The sequence below is a fragment of the Sorex araneus genome, chromosome 3 (genome assembly GCF_027595985.1).
Source record: "Sorex araneus isolate mSorAra2 chromosome 3, mSorAra2.pri, whole genome shotgun sequence".
Taxonomy (NCBI): domain Eukaryota; kingdom Metazoa; phylum Chordata; class Mammalia; order Eulipotyphla; family Soricidae; genus Sorex; species Sorex araneus.
This window is the reverse complement of record NC_073304.1, coordinates 36814293-36836732: the sequence shown is the minus strand read 5'-3', so window position 1 is coordinate 36836732 and position 22440 is coordinate 36814293. Positions and strand designations below refer to the sequence as shown.

Below are 22440 nucleotides of genomic sequence, written 5' to 3'. Positions count from 1 at the left end.
CGACTTCTCCTCCCAGATGGGAGTATAGCCATCCACCGGACTCCACGCCAGGCGGTTTTCACTCAGGGCACCCAGAGGGGGGCGGGTGAGAATTCTCCCCTCCCCAAGGGACCCAGCCCCGGCAGTGGACCTCCACTACCCAACCACCGCCACACTCCAGGCCGCTTTCCGGACCACGAGGCACAACACATTATAAGACACTTCCTACCCAATTTCCATAATTACCACACCATATATAATGGAGTTCAGACAGTAGGCAACAAATCATAGAGAGTCACTGTCACTGTCATCCCATTGCTCATCGATTTGCTTGAGCAGGCACCAGTAACATCTCCATCGTGAGACTTGTTGTTACTGTTTTTGGCGTACCAAATACACCACGGGTAGCTTACCAGGCTCTGCCATGCAGGTGAGATACTCTCTGTAGCTTGCCAGGCTCTCTGAGAGGGGCGGAAGAGTCAAACCCAGGGCAGCCTTGTGCAAGGCAAATGCCCTACTCGCTGTGCATTCGCTTTAGCCCATCATAGAGAGTAATATATATATATATATATATATATATATATATATATATATATATATATATACACCTCTTGGAGATCCCAGCAAGCTACCTGTGGCATATTCAATATGCCAAAAACAGTAACGATAGGTCTCATTCCCCTGACCCTGAAAGAGCATCCAGTCGTTGGGAAAGATGAGTAAGGAGGCTGCTAAAATCTCAGGGCTGGGAGGAGTAGAGACATTACTGGTGCCCACTCAAATAAATCAACGAACAATGGGATGACAGTGATACAGTGGTACAGTGAACTTTTAAAAAACAGCAATAAAAAAACCTTAGTTTACTCACTGTCCTTTTACTTCCTTTTACTTCCAGTCATACAGTGAACCACATAAATCCACGGTGGGAGAAGGAAGGCATTCACATGGTACTTTAAAGATCCCCAGAAACCACATTACTTTGCTGAATGAACTTTTTGTTCTCTCTATAGGAGGACTACAACCAGCTGAGGCCGCTCTCCTACCCCAACACTGATGTGTTTTTGATCTGCTTCTCTGTTGTGAATCCTGCCTCTTACCACAATGTCCAGGAGGAATGGGTCCCTGAGCTGAAGGATTGCATGCCCCACGTGCCTTATGTCCTCATAGGGACACAGGTTCAAGGGTTGAGGGTGGCAGGGTGGGACAATGGGTGAAAGGACAGCAAAATATCCTGTTTTGTCAAGGACTATAGAAGAGAGTCTCAGATAGATCAACTCTATCAACAGCAGTTCTTCAATTTGCATAATTGGGCTGGGGAGATAATATAGTGGATGGGGCATTTGTCTTGCACATGGCTGACCAGAGTTCAATCCCCAGCCTCTAACATGATTTCCCAAGCCCACAAGGAGTGATCCCTGAGTGCTGAGCCAGGAGTAACCCCTGAGCAAACCCAGGTGTGGCCCAACAATGAGTAAAATAACCTGCATGATTATTTTGCCGATAGCTGTAAAGACCATAGAATTATTTGATTCTCAACATTTTGATAAAGTATTTAAAAATAAATCTCATCACTTCTCATGTTTAAATAATAAAATAATTTTTGAAATTACCCTTCTCTAGCTATGAATCAAAGGAATGAGATAAAGATGCCACTTGCATGTGCCAGCTCATTGTTTTATGTCTAAAATCACAATGCTTTAACACCACAAAACAGATATGAATGTCAAAATGACTCCAGCAATCAAAATAAGCACATTATATCAGGAACTCCTTAATAATACTCCAGGCAAAGACTTAGAATAACCCCTGAAAATTTCGCCATTCTCTGTAAGCCCTGTGGTATTCCACATTTGAGAGGCTTGGGATGGAAATGGGACAATTAAGACAGATGTATCAGGTAAATGAAGCTGCCTCCGAGAAACCTTTAAAGTATTTGAAAGCAAATGGAAGTTTCATACTTTGAACTTCCAAATATAAGTCGATTGGACAAATGTATTAAATAATGTTCCATGATTTTAAATTAATCATTTTTTTGCTTATTAAAACCCAAATCACTGTCCCAAATGTGTAATAATGTGGCAAGACTTTATTGTTTTCTGTTTCATAGGATGTTGCCTTCTAATTCACATTTTATATTCTACCTATAAAGAGAAATTTCCAGAAAACAGAAGAAAAACTATTTCCTAGAGAATATATGGGAAGATGATTAACACATTCATAAATCATAAATCAGCCACTCTCAAAGATAATTGTGTGTTTAAATCAAATCTGCTTGCCTTAATTCCAAGTCACAATTTTTCACCATATTGATTGGTCCTGGATTACCACTGCCAGATATACAGGAATACAAAAAAGGACATCTTTGTATGACTTGAGTCTGTTTTAGAACAAACAGACAATGCGCTGAACAATTAAGGCCAAAATAATAATAAAAGCCACAAAACATAGTAAAGCTGGGCAATATGCTTCTAAATAAGAGCTCAGTTTACAAATACTTTCTTTTCTATTTTAGACTCCAGTCTGTATATGCCCACTCATATAGGCAATTCACAGATGAGTGAGACTTTAAAGCAACTATAGTATTTTGTTAAATTATTTGATATCCCCAGCATCACATAGGCAATCCTCCCAGCCCTGCCAGGAGTGATCCCTGAGCACAGAGCCAAGAATAAACCCTGAACATAGGCAGGTATGACTTTAAAAAAAAATGAAAACAAGTAATCATACGTAAATTCAACCATGAGGCTATTTTTAAAGTAGTTCTACCTTTTAAAATATTAGTGCTTATTCCTTGACAAACCCTTGAGAAGTTCCTCTTTAGAACTTTCCTCAAAGCCCACAATGCATTTGGGCTTCCTTAAGAAGAAGTTCCTTAAACTTTCATAGATGATAAAGGGATAGGGGGAAAAAATCCTTATAAGATCAAAGTTTAACATATCTGCAAAGGTCTGAAAAAAATAATAAATGAGCACGTGTGCTTTTATTTTTTTGCCAGATTGATCTCCGTGATGACCCGAAAACCTTGGCCCGTTTGCTGTACATGAAAGAGAAACCTCTCACTTACGAGCATGGTGTGAAGCTTGCAAAAACGGTACAGTCAGATTGGAATTTAGCTGTAAATGTATGTTGAGAGAAGAGCTTGGTGTACGCGTTGGAATGGGTGAACTTGCTAGGCCCCTGCTTAAATGTGCAATGTGTTCTAAATCCTTTCACTGCTCTGCACCATCCCCTCAATTCTAGTCATTCTGAAAGGATCTGCTTTCAGGGTGTTCTTATCAGCCAGGGCTGTCTGTTTCTCATTAAGAGACTTGGTGAAATTAAATAGCCGAAGCCATTATTGTTTAACAACTTCTGGAACAATCTGTTTGCATCTTTAGCATCAACAAAGGGAGTCATTCGGTATTTATTTGAAAACTCATGTTGATGATCAGTGTAACTCATTTCAGTGACCCCATCCATAAAAAGTATCTTGTGATTTTTTTAAAAGAACTTAAGAATGGTCTCTGACAGAATTATATCTAGATGATATTTCTCATCATAAAAAGAGCCACTTTAAAAATTTAAATTGTGCCACAACAACCATATAGAAAACTGACATCCAAGAAGTAGTTAATTGGGAGAACTCTGTTGGCTATACTCAGATAATAGGAACTTGCTTCACTGCTACAATAGATTGCATAGACCTTTCTAACCTAACTTTGATAATAATGTTGTAGGGGGAATGCTTTAGAAAGTACTTTTCTGAAAATGAATCTTTGTCCCTTGATTATCTAACTACTGTACACAGACTCAAAAATAGGCAACAGAAGAAAGACAGAGGTACTTAAACAAGAAGACTCTTCTATGTCATTTTTCCATACCCTGAATCCGCCTTATCACTGACTTGGTCACAGTCCATTGCCTCATGTCACACTTTTCCAAAGTTTCTTTTATTTTCTAAAGTAACTAACCCTGCAGTGAATGCATGCCATAAAGAGTGAGTACTTACTCTCTTCAAGTGGAATAATAATTATGACAATATCTTCTTTAACAAAAATGTATGTACTTATCCTAATAAAACTGGCTTATGGATCCCAAAACTAAAAAGTGCACTCAGAAGTAAATAAAATGAATTTGCGTTGTTTGCCTTTGCAGGGTTGAGGATCAAATTCAGAGTTATAAACCCAACCTTAAAATTTAGGTTGTTTTTCTGTTTCATTCTGAGGCTACATCTAGTGGACTCAGGAGCACTTCGAGTGCAGTGTTCAGCGTCGCTCTCAAAGGTATTGGGGGGACCATGAAATACCAGTGATCGAGCCTAGGCTTCCCACATGCAGATGTGCTCCAGCATTTTGAGCGATAGAAAAGCGAACACCTAGTAGAGGATGTTGGGAGGACCCATTCAGGTTGAAAGATAAGTGCTAAAAGTAGACTATAGACCGAACACGATGGCTACTCAATTCCTCTCTTACAAACTACAACACCCTAAAAGAGAGAGAACAAAAAGGAATGCCCTGCCGCAGAGTCAGGGTGGGGTGGTGGGGGAAGGGTAGGGGTAGTGGGAGGGATACTGGGAACATTGGTGGAGAAGAATGGGCACTGGTGAAGGGATGTAAACGGATGTAAACGATCACTGTATAACTGAAATGCAAACACAAAAACATGAAAGTTCACAAGTTTGTAAAAAAAAAACTTGGGGTTTAAATAAAGATTGAAAGTAAATGAACAATGACAAAAATTACCATAAAACTGTCTATTTATTTCAAATCATCAAGTCAGTAATACAGAAAACATAGAGAGAGAAAATTTTACTACTTTATTGGCATGGTAGAACAATTACAAACTGTAAGCAAACTAAAACCTAGTTCAAAATCTGTCAAGAAAGTCTCCAATCGTCTCTTTCTCCTCCAGCAAAATAGGTTCATATCTCTAAGTTCTCCAACCTTTCCCCCAAAACTCAGCTTTCATCCTTCCACTATGGTACACGAACAGAGTGCCAGACCTCACTGTATGTGGTCCCCCGCTCTCTATTTCTCACATTGGGAAGATCCCATCAGCTGGGCACCAACATTTTCCAGTATCCTGGCTTCTGTGTTCCCTTGCTTTCAGCCTCTCTCCCACCATCATTCTGTCGGTGTCCTAGCCTGACTTCTCATTTAGGAAGTTGTTGGTTTGTTGGGTTTATTTTTTTCCTTAATCTCTGAAAAAAAAAAGTAGTCTAAAACCTTCCAGCTCATTTTTGTACTTATTTTAGGAACAATGGCTGAATTCGCCACTTCGTTGCCTCTTGCCAGTTTCTCCTAGCAACTGCTCTCAGATACAGAGAGAATCATGTTTAGCTTACAAGATCCAATTTAGAATAAAACCAAGCAAGAGTTTAACTTGTTTCATCACAATTCATGTAATTATAGATGCTTTAAGTTTCTCTGTTCCCTGACTTTCCTGTCAAGTAGTTTATAATAACAGTCCGCATTTATGGAGGGTTTGCAAGTGTGCCAGGCTCCATGCCAAGTGCTTTCCATGTCTTGTCTTAATTAATCTTCACAGCATGCCCTGAGGTGTGTATATCATTATCTCTCCTTTCCTCGAAGAAACTGAGACTCAGAGAGGCTAAGGTCAGTTCCTTAGAAAATGGCAGGACTAGGATATGTCTATGCGTTTATCTGTCTCCTTCTGTAGCCTGCAAAGTATAGTCCTTCACTTCAGGGCTTCTTTTTCAACATACCGAATATTCTTCCCCTTACTTGGACCCTTGGCAATTTCAGGTTTTTTACTATCCAATTCCTTTGGTCCAGTACTTTTCAATTTCCAAAGCAGTTTTTCATCTGTCATTTCATTTTGATCTCAAAGGGATCACTTTATTTTTAAAGGACATTTTCATTTCATACATATTTACAGTTCTTAATACTCCAGAGACAACATTTACATAAAAGCCTTGTGCCAACTTATAATAAATATTCATTGTTCTCCCTGTTTTACCTTCTTTCTTCTTTTCATGATTGGGTTCTTCTTTAGTCTACCTCTCCCATGCTTTGCTCATTTGTATATATCAATATTGCTACTGGACTTGACAGTAACAGATAAAACACCTAATACGTGCCAAAACTTTTGGTAGTCTTCAGCTCTAAGATTATCATTCTTGTGCATTATTTCATAACTCCATTTGATACACCCCAAGCATGAGTTTTTTTTATATTCTGACATGCTAAGGAATTTTTTGTGCTTTGGTTTAGTTTTGGGGTCACATCCAGTGGTTCTCAGGGCTTATTTCTAGATTCGTGCTCAGAGATCATTCTTGGTGGGCTAAGGGGACCATATGTGATGCCAGGAATTAAACTTACATCAGCTATGGGCGAGGCAAGTGCCTTAGTTGCTGTAGTATCACTCTGGCCCCATGAAATTTTTTTTATTAAGAATTTTATTTTATTGAATCACCATGTGGAAAATTACAATGCTTTCAGGCTTAAGTCTCAGTTATCCAATGCTGAAAAAACCATCCCTTCACCAGTGCCCATATCCCACCACCAAAAAAAAAAGAAAGAAGGCACACCTCCTCCCATCCCGCCCCCCCCGCACCTCCTCCCACCATGTAACTGATAAATTTCACTTTACTTTCTATTTACTATGATTACATTCAATATTTCAACACAAAACTCACTATTATTGTTAGGAGTTACCCCACTAGTTAGACCTGTTGTGAAGAGATATGAGGTCACGCGGTTTTGGATTTCTGTACTTTAGCAACTAAGTCCAGGGAGATTTCTTCCAGATATTGGATCATTGCAAGCTTGTAAACCCCATCTGTGGTCATCATAATATGGCAGTCACCACACCCTTCACCCCCGGCAAGGAAAAGGCAAGAGAGAGAGAGAGAGAGAGAGAGAGAGAGAGAGAGAGAGAGAGAAGAGAAATACCTTTCCCCTCCTGGACGGGCATGGGGCCGTGGCTTAGTTCTCAGTCTGGAGACATTCTGTGAGGAGCTACCCCCATGGAATTTTTTTTAAATTTATTTTATTGAATCACCAAGTGGAAAATTACAAAGTTCTCAGGCTTATATCTCAGTTATACAATGCTCAAACACCCATCCCTTCACCAGTGCCCATATTCCACCACCAATAAAAACAAAAACAAAACAAAAACAAAAACAAAAAAACCAGTATACATCCCACCCCTCACCCCCCCAACCCCCCCCGTGCATGAGTGATAATTTCACTTCCTTTTCTCTTTACCTTGATTACATTCCAAATTTCAACACACAACTCACTATTGTTGTTGGAGTTTCAAAACTGACTCACTATTTTTGTTGGAATTTATCCCCCAAGAATACAGCTCTATTAACAAGGAAATATTTGATAATACGTTTCCACTGATGAGAATAAAGAGATAATATGTCACGCGGCCGAGGTAGCGGCCACACGGTTTACAATTTCTGTATTATAGTAATTAAGTCCGCGGAGATTTAAGTTGGAAAATGAATCATTTCCCTTCCTGGAACAGCATGTAGCAAAAGCTTAGTTCACAGTCTCCATACATGGTTGCAAGCACTTGCTGGAACCCCAAATCCTAAAGCTGTCTCTGGTTCCTGCTCGTTCCACATCCACCGGCTAGGCAGAGGCATGGGCACTCAGGTCGAAATTCGGCCGGAGCCGAGCACCGGCCCCGGCTGGGACTGCCCCGGTATCCCGTGGCTGTTTCGAGTTCAAAGCACTTTTTTTTTTTCTGCGCCAAAAGTTCATACCTGCTCAAAGGACCCACAAAATGTCGGACACCACGCCTTCTCCCAGAGGGGAGAGAGACCAAGAAGGAAGGATATTTCCTCCGTTAGCCGGCGTGGGGCCCATGGAATTTTTTGATTAAAATATTTGTCACTTGAGGGACTGGAGTGATGGTACAGCAGGTAGGGCGTTTGCCTTGCACACGGCCAACCCGGGTTCAATTCCCAGCATCCCATATGGTTCCCTGAGCACCACCAGGAGTAATTCCTGAGTGTAGAGTCAGGAGTAACCCCTGAGCATCGCAAGGTGTGATCCAAAAAGCCAAATATTTTTAGCCATATTTTCCCCCAGAAAAAAACTTGGGGACTTTTTTCCCCAGCAAATCTATCTAGCCCAGAAAAGTTTTTCCTGTTTCCTGACCTTAATGCTGATATGTTGAAATGAAGTTTCTCTCACAAGTCACTGGATTTCTTTTTCTTTTCCTTTTCTGGGCTCTCAAGTCACCCTTCCTAGTACCTTTCCTAGTTCTAAAATAAGAAATAACGAATTACTCTGCTAGCCACTGTTCCTTTAGATACCTGCTCCCTCTTCTATTCCACTAACATCTCTCTGTCTCTAAAAATCACCTGACAGTTCCTACCCTTCTCTCACCACCCACATATAATCCATAACAACTTCATGAGCTCATTTGTTTGGTTCTTTCTGCCACATTCTTTGCATTTACCAGAGGCAGCCTGTCAAGGTAGTTAGGACTTTGACTATAGAGACGGACAAATTCTAATCTCTGCCATTTTTTTTCAGTTGTGTGGATTTTTTTTTCAGAGCTTCCCTAACCTCTCTAAGAAGTTTCTTAGCTAGGTTTCTCATCCACTTAGTTTTCTAAGTTCTTGTGACCATTAAATGAGCAGCCTATGGTGGGAAGTAACATGGAGCATGGGTTAAGGGTCTTGAGTACATGGGTGGTGCTAAAAGAGGTAACAGAATGCACTAAAATATTAACTGTCAATCAACAAAGCAGTCTCGTATGAAGACTAACTCAGGAAACGAGTTAGCAAATACGTGTGTGTCTCTCAGACGTGACTGAATCTGGGACCTCTTTGACCTGATTCATTCCCATTACACTTAATCTTATTCTATAACATGTTCCACCTCCACAAGAAATATCTGGAAGAAGGTCCAATTTTCCTTCCTCTGGATTCATAATTATACATGTGTTTACTTTTTTATTTCTTCTTGGCAGATTGTTGCATGTTCTGAACATCTCCGCTGTGTGCTCCAGGTTGCGAGTCAATAAATCTTCATTATTATAAAGCTATCAGAAAATTTTTCTTTTAGTTTACACTCCTCAATCTTTTTTTCCTGAAAATAAATCATTTTGATAAGGCATAATCCAGATTGCTAACATGTGTGTCTAGATGTGGATCTGTGAATCTTCCACTCTCACAGACTGTTTCTAAATGTTTGGCAGTGTGGTCCCTTTACACTAAGAGGCAGAGGAAATCAATGCTATAAGGGAAGCTGTATTTTCTTGCAACCATTTTCTGTTTCATAGCTTTGAGGACACAAATGGTTTTTCAGCAATCCAAGCATGACCGTACCTTTTACCCCTAAATGTGAATGATTCTTCTTTCTGATGCACTGAACACTTGAGATTTTCTCCTCTATCTGGGTTGTTTCTTACATATATTTGAATTGTTAATTGTAAATAGTTAATATAATTGTTAGTACAGTTGTTAATTGTTAATATAATTGAGAATTGTTAATAATTCTCACCTTCTATCTGGGTTGTTTCTTACATATATTTCCCAAACCATACCCAAAGTCTCTTTGCTATTATTCCTGCAACTAGCAGTACAAAATAATGTGTTTCTAACAATGTTATATAATAGAGCTTTGATATGTTGTTTTATTATCTTCAAAATCATCAGCATGGAGAAAGACAGGTTTGGACTTTTTTTGTAGCAAACACTGAAACAGCATTCGCAAAACACAAGAGTGGACTCCCCAATCTTCTGGGACAGACATCCCAGAGTTCCATATAACCTGCTCTGTTGTACTCTTGTGCCGTTTCCAGAACCAGCTGAGGAGATGCTTTTGGTAGAACAGTTTCACAGCACTTTCTGAGTATTTTTTCGGATGATGGACAAGAGTCAACATGTTACAATCATTTAGTTGATGCATTCATCAGATCAGTGTGTTTTACACATGTGGTCATATCAAGTATTGGACACCGTTCCAGAAAGACACCAGATGTCCTTATTAGGAAAAATGCTCTAACTTGTAACCCTCTCTTGCATCCAATCATTAAGATTTTTCTAATCCAAAGGTCAAACTATGGTCAACATGAAACCATAAAAATGGCTTTAGTGACTGGTGAGATAATATTGTGGGTAAGGGGCTTATTTTGCATGTGACCAACCTGGGTTCAAAGTCTGCTATTCCACATGGTTCCCCAAGCACTACCAGGAGTAATCCCTGAGCACAAAGCCAGGAGTAACCCCTGAGCACTGCTGAGTATGGTCCCCAAACCAAATAATAATAATAATTATATAATAATAATGAAAAGTTTTAAACATCAAGCTTCTTTTCTTTAGATAATCTTTTTTTACTCATGTAGTAACCAGTCTTGGGATGTGGGGGGCGGGGGACAGTGAGGGAGTATAATTGGCATGAATGTATTGGAATATAATGTATGAACTTAACCAGAATAATTTTATTTCATGTTTGGTTTTTATATTATGAGCTTTCAAATAAGTGAGCATCCTCATTTCAGGTCTAGTTCTTTTACTTTCTAGTTGGATGCTCTTAAACAATTTATTTTACTTTCTAGGACCATCTCTACCCAATTCTGATCTAAACCACTTTTATAGATTGGTTTTTTGCTATCAAAAACATCCTACAGCAGCAACTAGTTTGCCCCATAGAGTGCTTTAGAATTGTAAGCATTAAATATAGGACTAAGTGTCCACTCTTGAAAAATACAAAGCAAGGAATTGTGAACCAGCATTCCTGCATGGCAACAATTGTCTAAAGTGAAATAAAACTGCCAACTACACAGGGAATGTGCCATTTACAGTACATTGCAAAATCCTACCTCTCCCTACTGTCTCACGTAACCCTTCTTTTCTCATTTCCATAGGACCCTGTCCTGAGTAAGTGTGTGGTTTTGCTACCCTTCTCTGGCATTTTGCCTTGATTTCCAAGAGCTCATCATGTAGCCACTCTATTCTGACTCTGGTTTAATTTTTCTTTTTTTTTTTTTTGGTTTTTTTGGGGTCACACCTGGCGATGCACAGGGGTTACTCCTGGCTCTGCACTCAGGAATTACTCCTGGCGGTGCTCAGGGGACCATATGGGATGCTGGGATTCGAACCCGGGTTGGCCGCGTGCAAGGCAAACGCCCTACCCGCTATGCTATCACTCCAGCCCCTCTGGTTTAATTTTTCAAAGTTACTAATGTAATCTGAAGCATATTATAGAAGCATTTCTCCAGATGTCCTTAGTAGAAAAAGGCCCATATTATAATGATGGTACTTACTGAGTTTGTGAGTCATTATACCTTTGGTCTCATGAAAATTACTGCATGTCTGACAAATATGGTCTGCTCTGCCCACAATATTTTAAGGACAATCTATAGTTCTTGCCTCAATGATTATTTATCATAGGTGTTTTGAGATAATTATAATACCTTAGTAGAAAATCACCAAAAACTTTGAAATAAAGTTCTAAGTAAGTACAAAATATGTAATAAGTTAAATATGCATAGGCTGTATACTGACAAGAAGGGTGTCTCATTAAATGAATTTTGTGATTTTTATTTTTATATGTTCTGGAATTTTTTAGCACTTTAATAATATCCATTTCACAGTGTGTTAAAAACAGAAGGATAACACAGATCCAATATTAACTTGCTGAGAGACACCTTATCAGAAGTATATTTTAATCAAGAATGACCCATAAAAGCATATCACCCACTCCTACTATATGCTTTGTCAAACAGTATGTCGTAGCACAGACAGGGGGACTACATTTAACTTATGCAGGATGGATGTAGTCTGCATATAAATGAGTGAGTGCTGAAGAACAACATCATGAAATAAATTGAAGCTATCTCCTAGGTTTTTCTTGTACATACAACATTTTATTAGTTTCAGGCAGGCAACATAATTATTTGACTTTTGTATTACAAGCTATTATAAGCAAAGTAATCACTGTTACAAGCCTATTTCACATTGATTCTCAGCAATTTTTCAAATTTGCAATCCTGTGCAATTGCCACACATTATATTCTGTGTCCTTTATAATTTTAGACCTGGAACTGTGTACCTCGCAATCCCTTTTACCCATCACACCACCTCTATCACTCCACCTTCCTTCCTGACCCCAAATAATTAAGCTATCTCCTAATTTTGAATCTTGATTTTTGATGCTTTCATATAAGATTTACATAAGGTATAAACAGTTGTGAATCACTTTGGTGAGCAATAAATTCCAAAAATAATAGCAGAAAATAAAAAAAAATCTTAAAAGGCAGAAATGAACATATCAGATCCAAACTTAAATATGCACTGTAGCACTGTCCTCCCGTTGTTCATCAACTTGCTGGAGTGGGCACCAGTAACATCTCCATTGTGAGACTTGTTGTTACTGTTTTTGGCATATCGAATATGCCACGGGGCATTTGCCAGGTTCTGCTGTGTGGGCTGGATACTCTTGGTAGCTTGCCAGGCTCTCTGAGAGGGACAGACTAATCAAACGCAGATTGGCCACGTGCAAGGCAAATGTCCTACCTGCTTTGCTAGTTTTCAAAACAGGAGACTAGAATTAACAATCTCCCATGTAACCCAGAATTCCATGGGGATCTTAGTCCCTTCATTAGATGCCTTATAGACACTTATAAGTCATCTAAATAATGTCTATAAGGCATCTAAATTGAAATATGCATGAAGAAAACACGATTCAAGCCAAGCCCTGGGCAGTCTGCGGGACAAGCAGCAGTCAGCCCTGGACTGAGCAGACAACCGACAGGACAATGTGTTTCTCTCTTTCCCTTTCTCATGCCTCTCTCTTCTTTTTGTGTCTAAGATTGGAGCACAATGCTATTTGGAATGCTCGGCCCTGACTCAGAAAGGTCTCAAAGCCGTTTTTGACGAAGCAATTCTCACCATCTTCCATCCCAAGAAGAAAAAGAAATGCTGCTCTGAGTGTCACAGCTCCTGTTCAGTTATCTGAGATGGCTTTAAATCTGTCTCCGCCCTATCTCAGGGTGAGAATGGCAGCCAGCCTCCGTCCTTGTGCTCAAGCCAACAAGGGGTCACAGCCAGAGAGGACGTCCCTCACGCACAGGCTTGCTCCTCCTCCCTGTGAACTGGACAAGCACAGCACACTTGCCCACCAGCTGCCACCTCCTTCCTACCAGCCAGAAGCACCCACGTTGCGCACTCTACAAGGATGTTGGCACAGCATGTGTCACTGCTGACCGGGTTGGCCACAGTCAAAGGTCGCCTTGCATTTTTTCTCTGCACCCTCCACCCCCACCCTGTGAACAAGCAATCACCACAGGAGTCCCAGAAGAGGCATTCAGCTCCTGAACTGGTGGTCTTTCTTGATGTCTTTCACAAAATAGAGGACAACAGTACTAACCACTGCTCCGAACCTGTTACTCTACCCATGTGTCTTGCATTTATTTGTATTATTTTAAGAAACTTACTAATTCACCAGTTTACTCAGGCCTTACAGACCCAGACCAAATTAGTCCAAAAACAAAGTGTTTTTTCCATTTCTCTTTCTGCATGTTTCTACCAAAGTTATTAGAACCAACATATACCTCTGAATGCCTAGTTACAAGGACCTACAGGAAAATGTTTAAAACTTTTGGAAACTAAAACAGAACTAAAATCTTTCAACTGGTTGAAAGAAAACACAATTTGATTTGTTGTACATTCATTTTGCCAATGATTCACCCTAGAAATGCTTATGCTTATGGTCAAACTTTCTTTCATGTTATTTGGACATGAAAAAATTATACTTGTATTCAGTTTTATTTTATTTGGACCTGGAAAAATTACAAATGTGTTTCTGCTCTTTAATTCAAATTAATTGAGAGCTGGAGAAAGAATATTCTAAGATCTATTTTTTTTAGTACTTTATATTCAATCCTGTGAACTCTTTTGCTCCTTCCTATTCTTGTTACTGTTTTCCTCCCTTGATTTCTCAATTTCTTTCTCTTTGTTCTCCCAATAATAACCTGATCTAAAAGAAGGATCTGACTATAGGGCATGAAAAAGCAAATGATTTGAAGTCCCCAAAGATTACACAAAGTGCCTCCATTTTTCCACTTGCTACAACTGAAAGTGCTTCTGAGTTCTTCCATACCAGCGCCATTCTATTTAAATGACCCTTTCCAAATATAGTCGGTGCTAAAATATTGCCTCTTCCTACTTCCTAAGCCCACTATCCCAGGTGTTTGTTTAGGACCTAGGTCTGTACCCTCCAAACTCTAAGTGTTTTTTTATTCTCTGCCTTCTACACAAAGTGATATATTACATGAACAGGGACTTTGGTCAAGTAGAGATTCCCAGAGAAGAATTTGTGTGCCTTTGCCATAGGACACTTCCAAACATGTAGTAATTCATTTATCACAGAATGAGTGACTTCCTAACTTTTAAATAGAGGCTGTGAAGTCTTCTAACTAGTTGTATCTGCTTATAATTGCCTACAAACCCTCAGGTAGGCTCTTAACTCATTTCAACTGCATAAAGCAAAATGTCTCTTTGCAGCATGAAATTATACTAATTCTAATTTTAAAACTTTCAGATTCACACTCTTTTTATTACAAAAAAAATCTACTGTTTCTAGTCTCTCCTTCACATAGGAAAACTTACAATGTGGCTTCTTTCTAGAAGGTCTGTTATAACACTGCCTGTTTTTGTTGTTTTGCTTATGGAAATTTTCTGAAATGTATTTTTCATTATTTCCCATTTCAAATTCTATTTTCCTTCTCCCCATAAAATTGTTAAAAGCCTGTCTTACACACACATACATACCAAAAAAAGTCAAAGAAAAGAGGAGTTTTGAAAGTTAAGCTTGACATTTAGAGAAAATAAGTACTTTGAAGATGGAAATCAATTGTGTATAAACTTTAACTCTGAAGAGACCATGAATTTATCTTTCCCAAACAATGAGAACCATCTATCCTTGTAATAAATGACTTCATGATAACCATTTTTGTTACACTAGTACATAGTTCTATCTTGCTAAAATTTCACTTCTTTTTATCAATGTGAATGAAAAATTGTGAGTGTCATATTTCCTCTGCCACGAAGAATTTTTCAGATGTGTACATTCAATAGGCAAATAGTTACCCCAGCTGTCATTTCCCTAATGGACCATAGGGATTAGTATGTTCATTGTAGGAAGTTTACTTTCTTGCCTGGATACAGAACCTAGAGAGAGAATATTCAGGTCTGTATAGAGCGTAAGCTCTTAGGAATCTTGAGAGACTTCTAGTGAATACAATAATAATTTTTTAAAAAACAGAGAAAAATAAGTGAGTTAATGTCTTTCCAGAAATTAGCCATGTATTACCTATATTATGCAAGACATAGCTTATTTCATTATGAAATATTTTCTATCCCAATATTGAGTAAAATATATTCCAAAACTAAAGAGAGGAAAGTAATCTGAATGATACTTGAATTGTTGCAATATCTTCCAAAGTCAAGAAGGAGCAACAGGTCTCATCTTGAGAGTAAAGTCATAACCTTTCAGAGCAAAAAGGGGCCTAATAAACTAAAATTCAATCTGCTCCTCATACAGATGGACTAAGGAGATATATTGTGACACAGCTGAGATCTCAGCTTTTTTGTTTCCCATATAGTGTCCAAGTCCATGCTATAATCTATTCATTACATGTATATTAAGTTGAAGTTTAAGAGATATATTAATAAAATTGTATCTTTTAACCCAATAAACTCTAGGAACATTTCAAATGCATAATTTAGACCACTATAAATAAAATAATTCATCACAATAGTAGTATCCTACAGACAGGAATTATATTTGCATACTAGTTGACCTGTAATCCACAGTATGTAATGTAACTTAATCCCAATGCAATTGCACAGTATGCCACAATGCAATCCAAATCTAATAGTTCAATTATATAGCTAACCAGACATTTTTTTTCAGAAGATTGGTTACTTGGCTGAATTAATTAATTCCTTGGTCTATTTTACAAACACAAAATTTCTTGGTTTATTTTAGAAACATAAAAGAACTGAGACACAGATCAAAACTATGTGAAGATTAGGAATTCTGGGTTCATTTCTGCCATGAAAAATTATACTGAAAGAACAACTACTAAATAGAGTAACTTCAGCAATTCCAAATCTTGAAAGCACCATACTGGGAAATCAGAAACTAAGTTATACAAATACAATAAGAAGAGAGACTTAGTGAATGAATAAATGAATAAGGTACATAGACAGTGCCCTGAGACTTCCATAGTAATAATAATATATTGGATCATGATGTTCAAGATATATAAAAGTATATAAGAGTCATTTGAAAGATTTCTGGTCCAAGATATGCAATTTCCATAGAATCACGATAAGGAAATAATATAATGGTAGTAAGGCAGCATGCTTACAGTAAAATCACAATCAAGTTCACAATTTTAGGATAAAAGGTTAAACTTACTATTTAAAATGAACAAAATATCATTAATTAGAGTTTAAGTTCCCTTGAGCAATAACTTTGTGAAGGAGGGAGTCTTCAAGAAAGGTATTTCACTTGTGATAAGAACTTAAATACGTAGTATTGCACTCAAAAGTCAAAGTTACACATGAGACCAAAGTGATGAAAGATTAGAAAATGAGGTTTTCTTTAAAAGAATGTTTGGCACCACTTTAAAAATTATTAAAACAATTTGAGGGTTTACTTTCAAATCTATTATTATGTTTAAATACCAAACTGCAAAACATGCATCTCTCTCAACAGAGAGAACATAAGTCATCAGCTATTCTAAGAGTTATTGAATAAGCTTCCCAAGTATAAAGAAAAAACTCAAAAACAAATTCATTTCAATGACCATTAGAAGCAGAAAGAAAATGCAGAAGGCAAAAATAGCCAATGTTTCTTACTAAGGTAGGTACTTTCAAAAAGGAAATGTTTAGAGAATAAAGAGAAAACTAAAGCCAAACAAAAGGCAAAAACATATACCTAGCAAGAGTCCCAGAAAATGATTAACCATTCCAGAGAATTTCTAGTCTCTTAAAATATAGAGAAGAAAGAAGGCATGAAAAATCACTTCACATTTCATATTTCTGGATGTCCAAGCAGAGTCAGCCATAGAGTTAATGGTGTGATAATCCTAGATAATTCCACCTTACTGTTCATTAAAAAATGAATAAAGTACATAGACAGTGCCCTTTGGATCTTAAATACAATGTGGTTCATTTTTCCTCTACACCTTCTCTACTGATATGTAATAGGCAGTCAAGGAAACTTACCAAGAAAGACAAGTGATTATAAAACTTATTTTGAAAATAAACATGACTTAAAACCTAAAAATGATACTTTTGAGAGATCTAGAAGGATGTCTAGAAGGACTCATGAATTACATGAGCTCATCTTTGAGGAATAGCTTTAAATACATATGTTTAATACATATGCTTAATGCATATGTTTGATACAACATTTAAAATTCACAATAGCAGTAACAGAATGCAAAAAAGTATGAAATAAAGAAACAAGATATGGTACATCAAATGTCAACAAAGATCTGGAAGGGAATTATAGCACCAAGCTCTGCACAGAGGCACTCAAACATCAGGGACTGAAAGTCTTGGGAGATTTTTTTTAGTGTTAGGGCAGGGATGAGTTCAAGGAGTGTTTGGCTCATCTTTAAATTCATAGGATACAATTTCAACAGTTCTTGGCTTTCTAACTCCTACTACAGGAAATTAAAGTAAATGGTGCAATGATTAATCTTGGTCACAATCTACTTTTTCTCCTTAAGGAGCATTATGTCAAGAAATAGACTAATTTTATGTATGTACGTCGCATGCCACACCCTCATCATTCACGTTGTTCTGAGTTCTGAGTAACTCAGAAACTTTCAGCTAAAGCTGAAATTATTTTTGTTGCATTTTTGGCCAAATTAGTCAAACCTCCTAGTATTTGCAGTTAAGTTTAATGCAGGATCTAATCAGTGTTTGGAGCTAGGATGTCGGTGGCAAGAAGGGGGTTCCCAAGACCAGAACTGAGTCTGCCAGAGCCTAGTAGCACACTTAGACTCTGGGAACCTTAGTCAAGTTTGTCTTTTGAGTCTATGTTGTCTTTGTGGAGAAAAAAAATGGAAAACCTTTTATGCAATGTGGTAAGTTTAGAGTAAATTTTAATATACACCTAGAATCATCACCACCTGCCATTATCTAGAGTCCAGTTTTTAAGTAGCCAGACTTCTTTTCTCCTTGAAGAGCTAAGGGCAAGATGGTAACTTGCATGTTCTTCTCATGAGCGGGAATAAACTGTGTTTTGCTCAAACTAAGCAGTAATTGTTTTTGAGTACAACTCACTCAAATTTTATCCCAGTGGAAACCAGCAATGTTCATCCACATGTAATCTCTACAGAGGAAATGTCGGCAAGAAAACTATGGCCACCTGCTTATGGGCTGGCTTTGTAGAATCTGTTTCATGTGTAATGGCTATTCTATGTACACTTTTCATAATTAATGCAATGTTATTTCATGTATTCTTTAACCTTAAAGTTAATATTTTTGTCATATTTTGTCATTTTGGTCATTAAATAGCCTCTTTTCTTTCATACTCTCATTACTCAGGTTATCTAAGAGTGTCTCCATCTATCACTGGGGGAGAAGTAGGGAACTGCCTGCCTCAGGTCTCTGTTATGGTGAGAAATTGGGTAGGACCAGTCCAGATTTCACCACATCTTGAGTCTAAATCCACCTTTTAAAAATAACTCTAGGTGATTTGTGTGTATTGTGTTGAAATTCATTCAAATTTGAGGACTACTAAGATAACCAAGTCCATTATCAGTCAAGTTCATCATCATCATTACTCACCTATGTACCTGATGAATAAACCAGCCACCTCCTGTCTGATTCTACCATTTGGATATCCCTGGGGCTAATATTTTGAGTTGTTCACATTTACTGGATGAATGAAAAGACTTTCCAAAGTCCTTCCCTTGTCTTGTCATGTGCTGCCCAGCTGCAGAAAAGGAAGAAACACATTTTGGAATTGAAAGCAGGAAAGTAACATCTGGTTTGAAAGTTCTGCCATTAAATCTTAAACACTTCTATTCTGAACATTTTTTGGTGCTTATGAAAGAACAAAATGACCTCCAAATTATTTTCCATGTATAAATAAGAAATATTCATGTTATGTGATGTGATAAACCTATAAGATAAAGATTAAATAAATTTCTGAAGCATAAAACTCATTAATGCTTCTATCTTAATTATTTAAGACCCAGAGATCAGAATAAAATTTGACTAAAAACTTGGTCTCTAGGGGCTGGAGCGATAGCACAGTGGGTAGGGTATTTGCCTTGCACGCAGCTGACCCCGGTTTGAATCCCAGGATCCCATATGGTCCCCTGAGCACTGCCAGGGGTAATTCCTGAGAGCAGTGCCAGGAGTAACCCCTAAGCATCGCCAAGTGTGACCCAAAAAGAAAAATAAAAGTAGCCTCTAAACAGGGTATTTCACTGATGTGTATTGTTTTTACCCTGAGCATAGACCAGAGTTGTAATCATTACTCAACTTATTTTTACTAAATGTCACTAGGGGCCCGCCGCCGCCGTCGGAGCCTGACCAATCTCCATCCTGCAGGTAAACAGGCAATCCCTTGGAGAGCCTGCCTCAGCGCGGAGAAGCCCCCTCCCCGCCCCCTGCCCGCCTCGGCTCGGGGCTTCTCCTGAAGCCCCTGCCTGGCACCTTTCCGCCGCCGCCTTGGGAGCCTGACCAATCCCCACTCTGCTGCTTAGGGGCATGTCCTCATCTTAGGGGGCGTGGCCTAAAAAGTGGGCGTGGCCTCTTTCCGGAGCACAGGCCGCTAACGCGGCTGCAGTTGTTTTTTTTACCATTCCATGCCTTCTCCTTTGGCCACAATTGATAGAATTCATTCCTTCGAAGAACTCCCTGATCATCTTAGTTACTACATGTTAATGCTCAAATAACCCACCCTATCTTAACTTCACAAAAACTGTCAATGAACACATCAACTTGCACACAAAAGTCCTCTGTCAAAGGAGCATAGCCCAAAATCTTCAGTTGAGGTTCCTCCCAAGCTAACGAGAGCTCCAGACAGTAAAGCCCATAACAACATGAAGAAACAGAGAAAATACCCACCACCAGGAGAGAACCAAGAAAACATCTCACTAACCTCACCAGCGACCTCCCAGAAACACATCCTCCTCTCAGATAAAGAATTCAGAGAGGAAATTGTGAGGATGATTCACGAACTCAACACAACTATGGAACGAACATCCAATAAATTAAGGGAGGATATGTGTGCAGCGTTGGAACGCTCCACCAAGATAATCCAGGAAGAAATGAGAGCAGAAATTTCAAAGCTACGAACAGTAGTCACACAACTAAAAGAATCAGTTGATGAAATGAAAAACTCCGTAGGAGCCCTCAGTAGTAGAATGACTACAGCCGAAGACAGAATCAGTGAGCTTGAAGATGAGCTGCACAAAGCATATAGGCAACAACAAATAATGGCAAAAGACCTCAAAATGGCTCTAGAGCGAGTTAGAGTCCTAGGGGATGACCTCAGGAGAAACAACATAAGAATCATGGGATTGCCTGAACCACACGGAACCAATCCCAATGAAAAAAACACCATTAAAGACATCATTGCTAAAAAATTCCCAGAGCTAGAGAATGCGGACATCCAGATACAAGGAGTCCGAAGGGTGCCAGCTAAAAGGGACCCAAATAGAAAATCCCCAAGGCATATCATAGTCAGAATGAGGGATGCCGTGGATAGAGACACAGTACTGCAAGCAGCAAGATCAAAGAAGGAGATCATATACAAAGGCGCACCCCTCAGATTCACAGCAGACCTATCAGAAGAAACCCTCCAAGCCCGAAGACAATGGTGGGATATAGTGAAAAAACTTCATGAAATGAATGCCTCACCAAGAATACTCTACCCGGCTAAACTCTCAGTTAAACTTGAAGGAACCATACACTATTTCATGGACAAGCAACAGTCAGGAACTTCATAGACTCAAGACCAAACTTAAAAGAAGGACTCAAAGGGCTACTATAAGACAAGGAAAAAGACCTATAAGAACAACAAACCCTACAGAAAAATGACACAAAATCCCATGACAATAATTTCTCTTAATGTTAATGGGCTAAATGCACCAATCAAGAGGCACAGAGTGGCAAAATGGATTCGGAAACTAAACCCAACTTTCTGCTGCCTACAAGAAACACATCTGAATAGTCAGAACAAACACAGACTCAAAATCAAAGGATGGAAAACAATCCTGCAAGCAAACAGCCCCCTCAAAAAAAAGGCGGGGGTGGCCATACTAGTATCTGATAGCATAGATTTCAGGCTGAAAAAGATCAGAAGGGACAGCAAAGGTCATTTTATATTCATCAAGGGATATATACAACAGGAAGAAATCACACTCCTAAACGTATACGCACCTAATGAACGACCAGCTAAATACTTAAAAGAACTCCTAACAGAATTTAAGGAGGACATAACTAGCACCACGATAGTAGTTGCAGATTTCAACACTGCCTTATCACCTCTGGATAGATCGACAAGAACAACACTCAGCAAGGAAACGATGGCCCTGAAGGAAGAAATGGAGGAGACAGGGCTAATAGACCTATACAGGGCTAACCCCAAAAAGAAAGAATATACATTCTTTTCCAGTGCACACGGAACATTTTCCAAAATAGACCATGTTCTGGGCCACAAGTTATACCTTCATAGAATTGGGAAGATAGAAATTGTATCAACTATCTTTTCAGACCATGATGCACTGAAGATGGAAGTTAATCATGCACAGACGCGGAGGACCAAATCAAACACTTGGAAGTTAAACAACTCACTATTGAACAATGAGTGGGTCATGGAGGAAATCAAGAAAGAAATTAAGAGATACCTCGAAACAAATGAGAATGAAGACACAAGCTATCAGAACCTATGGGACGCGGCTAAAGCTGTGTTAAGGGGAAAATTTATAGCTCTGCAAGCCTTCCTCAGAAAGGAAGAAAGGGCCTATATAGATAGCTTGACTTCGCAGCTCAAGATCTTAGAAGAGGACCAGCAAAAGGAACCAAAACCAGATCAAAGGAAAGAAATAATAAAACTTAGAGCGGAAATTAACGATATGGAAACCCGAAAAACAATCCGTAAGATCAATGAAACAAAGAGCTGGTTCTTCGAGAAAATAAATAAGATTGATAAACCGCTAGCAAGACTCACAAAGAAAGAAAAAGAGAAAACCCTAATAAACCGAATCAGAAATGAAAAGGGGGACATCACAACAGAAACCAAGGAGATTCAAAGGATCATCAGAGACTACTTTGAAAGTCTGTATGCCACGAAGCAAGAGAACCTAAAAGAAATGGACGAATTCCTTGACTCCTACAATCTCCCAAGACTGAGCCAAGAAGACGTGAAATACCTCAATAGGCCCATAAATATCAAGGAAATCGAAACTGTAATCAAAAGTCTCCCCAAAAACAAAAGCCCAGGTCCAGACGGA

General features: G+C 38.7%; 1 protein-coding gene across 1 annotated transcript in view; it reads left to right on the top strand.

Annotated features, from left to right (window-relative positions):
• RHOJ (ras homolog family member J) overlaps positions 1 to 14951 on the top strand; it is a 115382-nt gene extending 100431 nt beyond the window's left edge. The window contains exons 3-5 of the mRNA XM_004612370.2: positions 990 to 1154; positions 2975 to 3070; positions 12759 to 14951. Of these exons, the coding sequence (XP_004612427.1) occupies positions 990 to 1154; positions 2975 to 3070; positions 12759 to 12905 (408 nt within the window). The 3' untranslated portion in view covers positions 12906 to 14951. The remainder of the gene's footprint in view (positions 1 to 989; positions 1155 to 2974; positions 3071 to 12758) is intronic.
• Positions 14952 to 22440: the final 7489 nt, after the last annotated feature.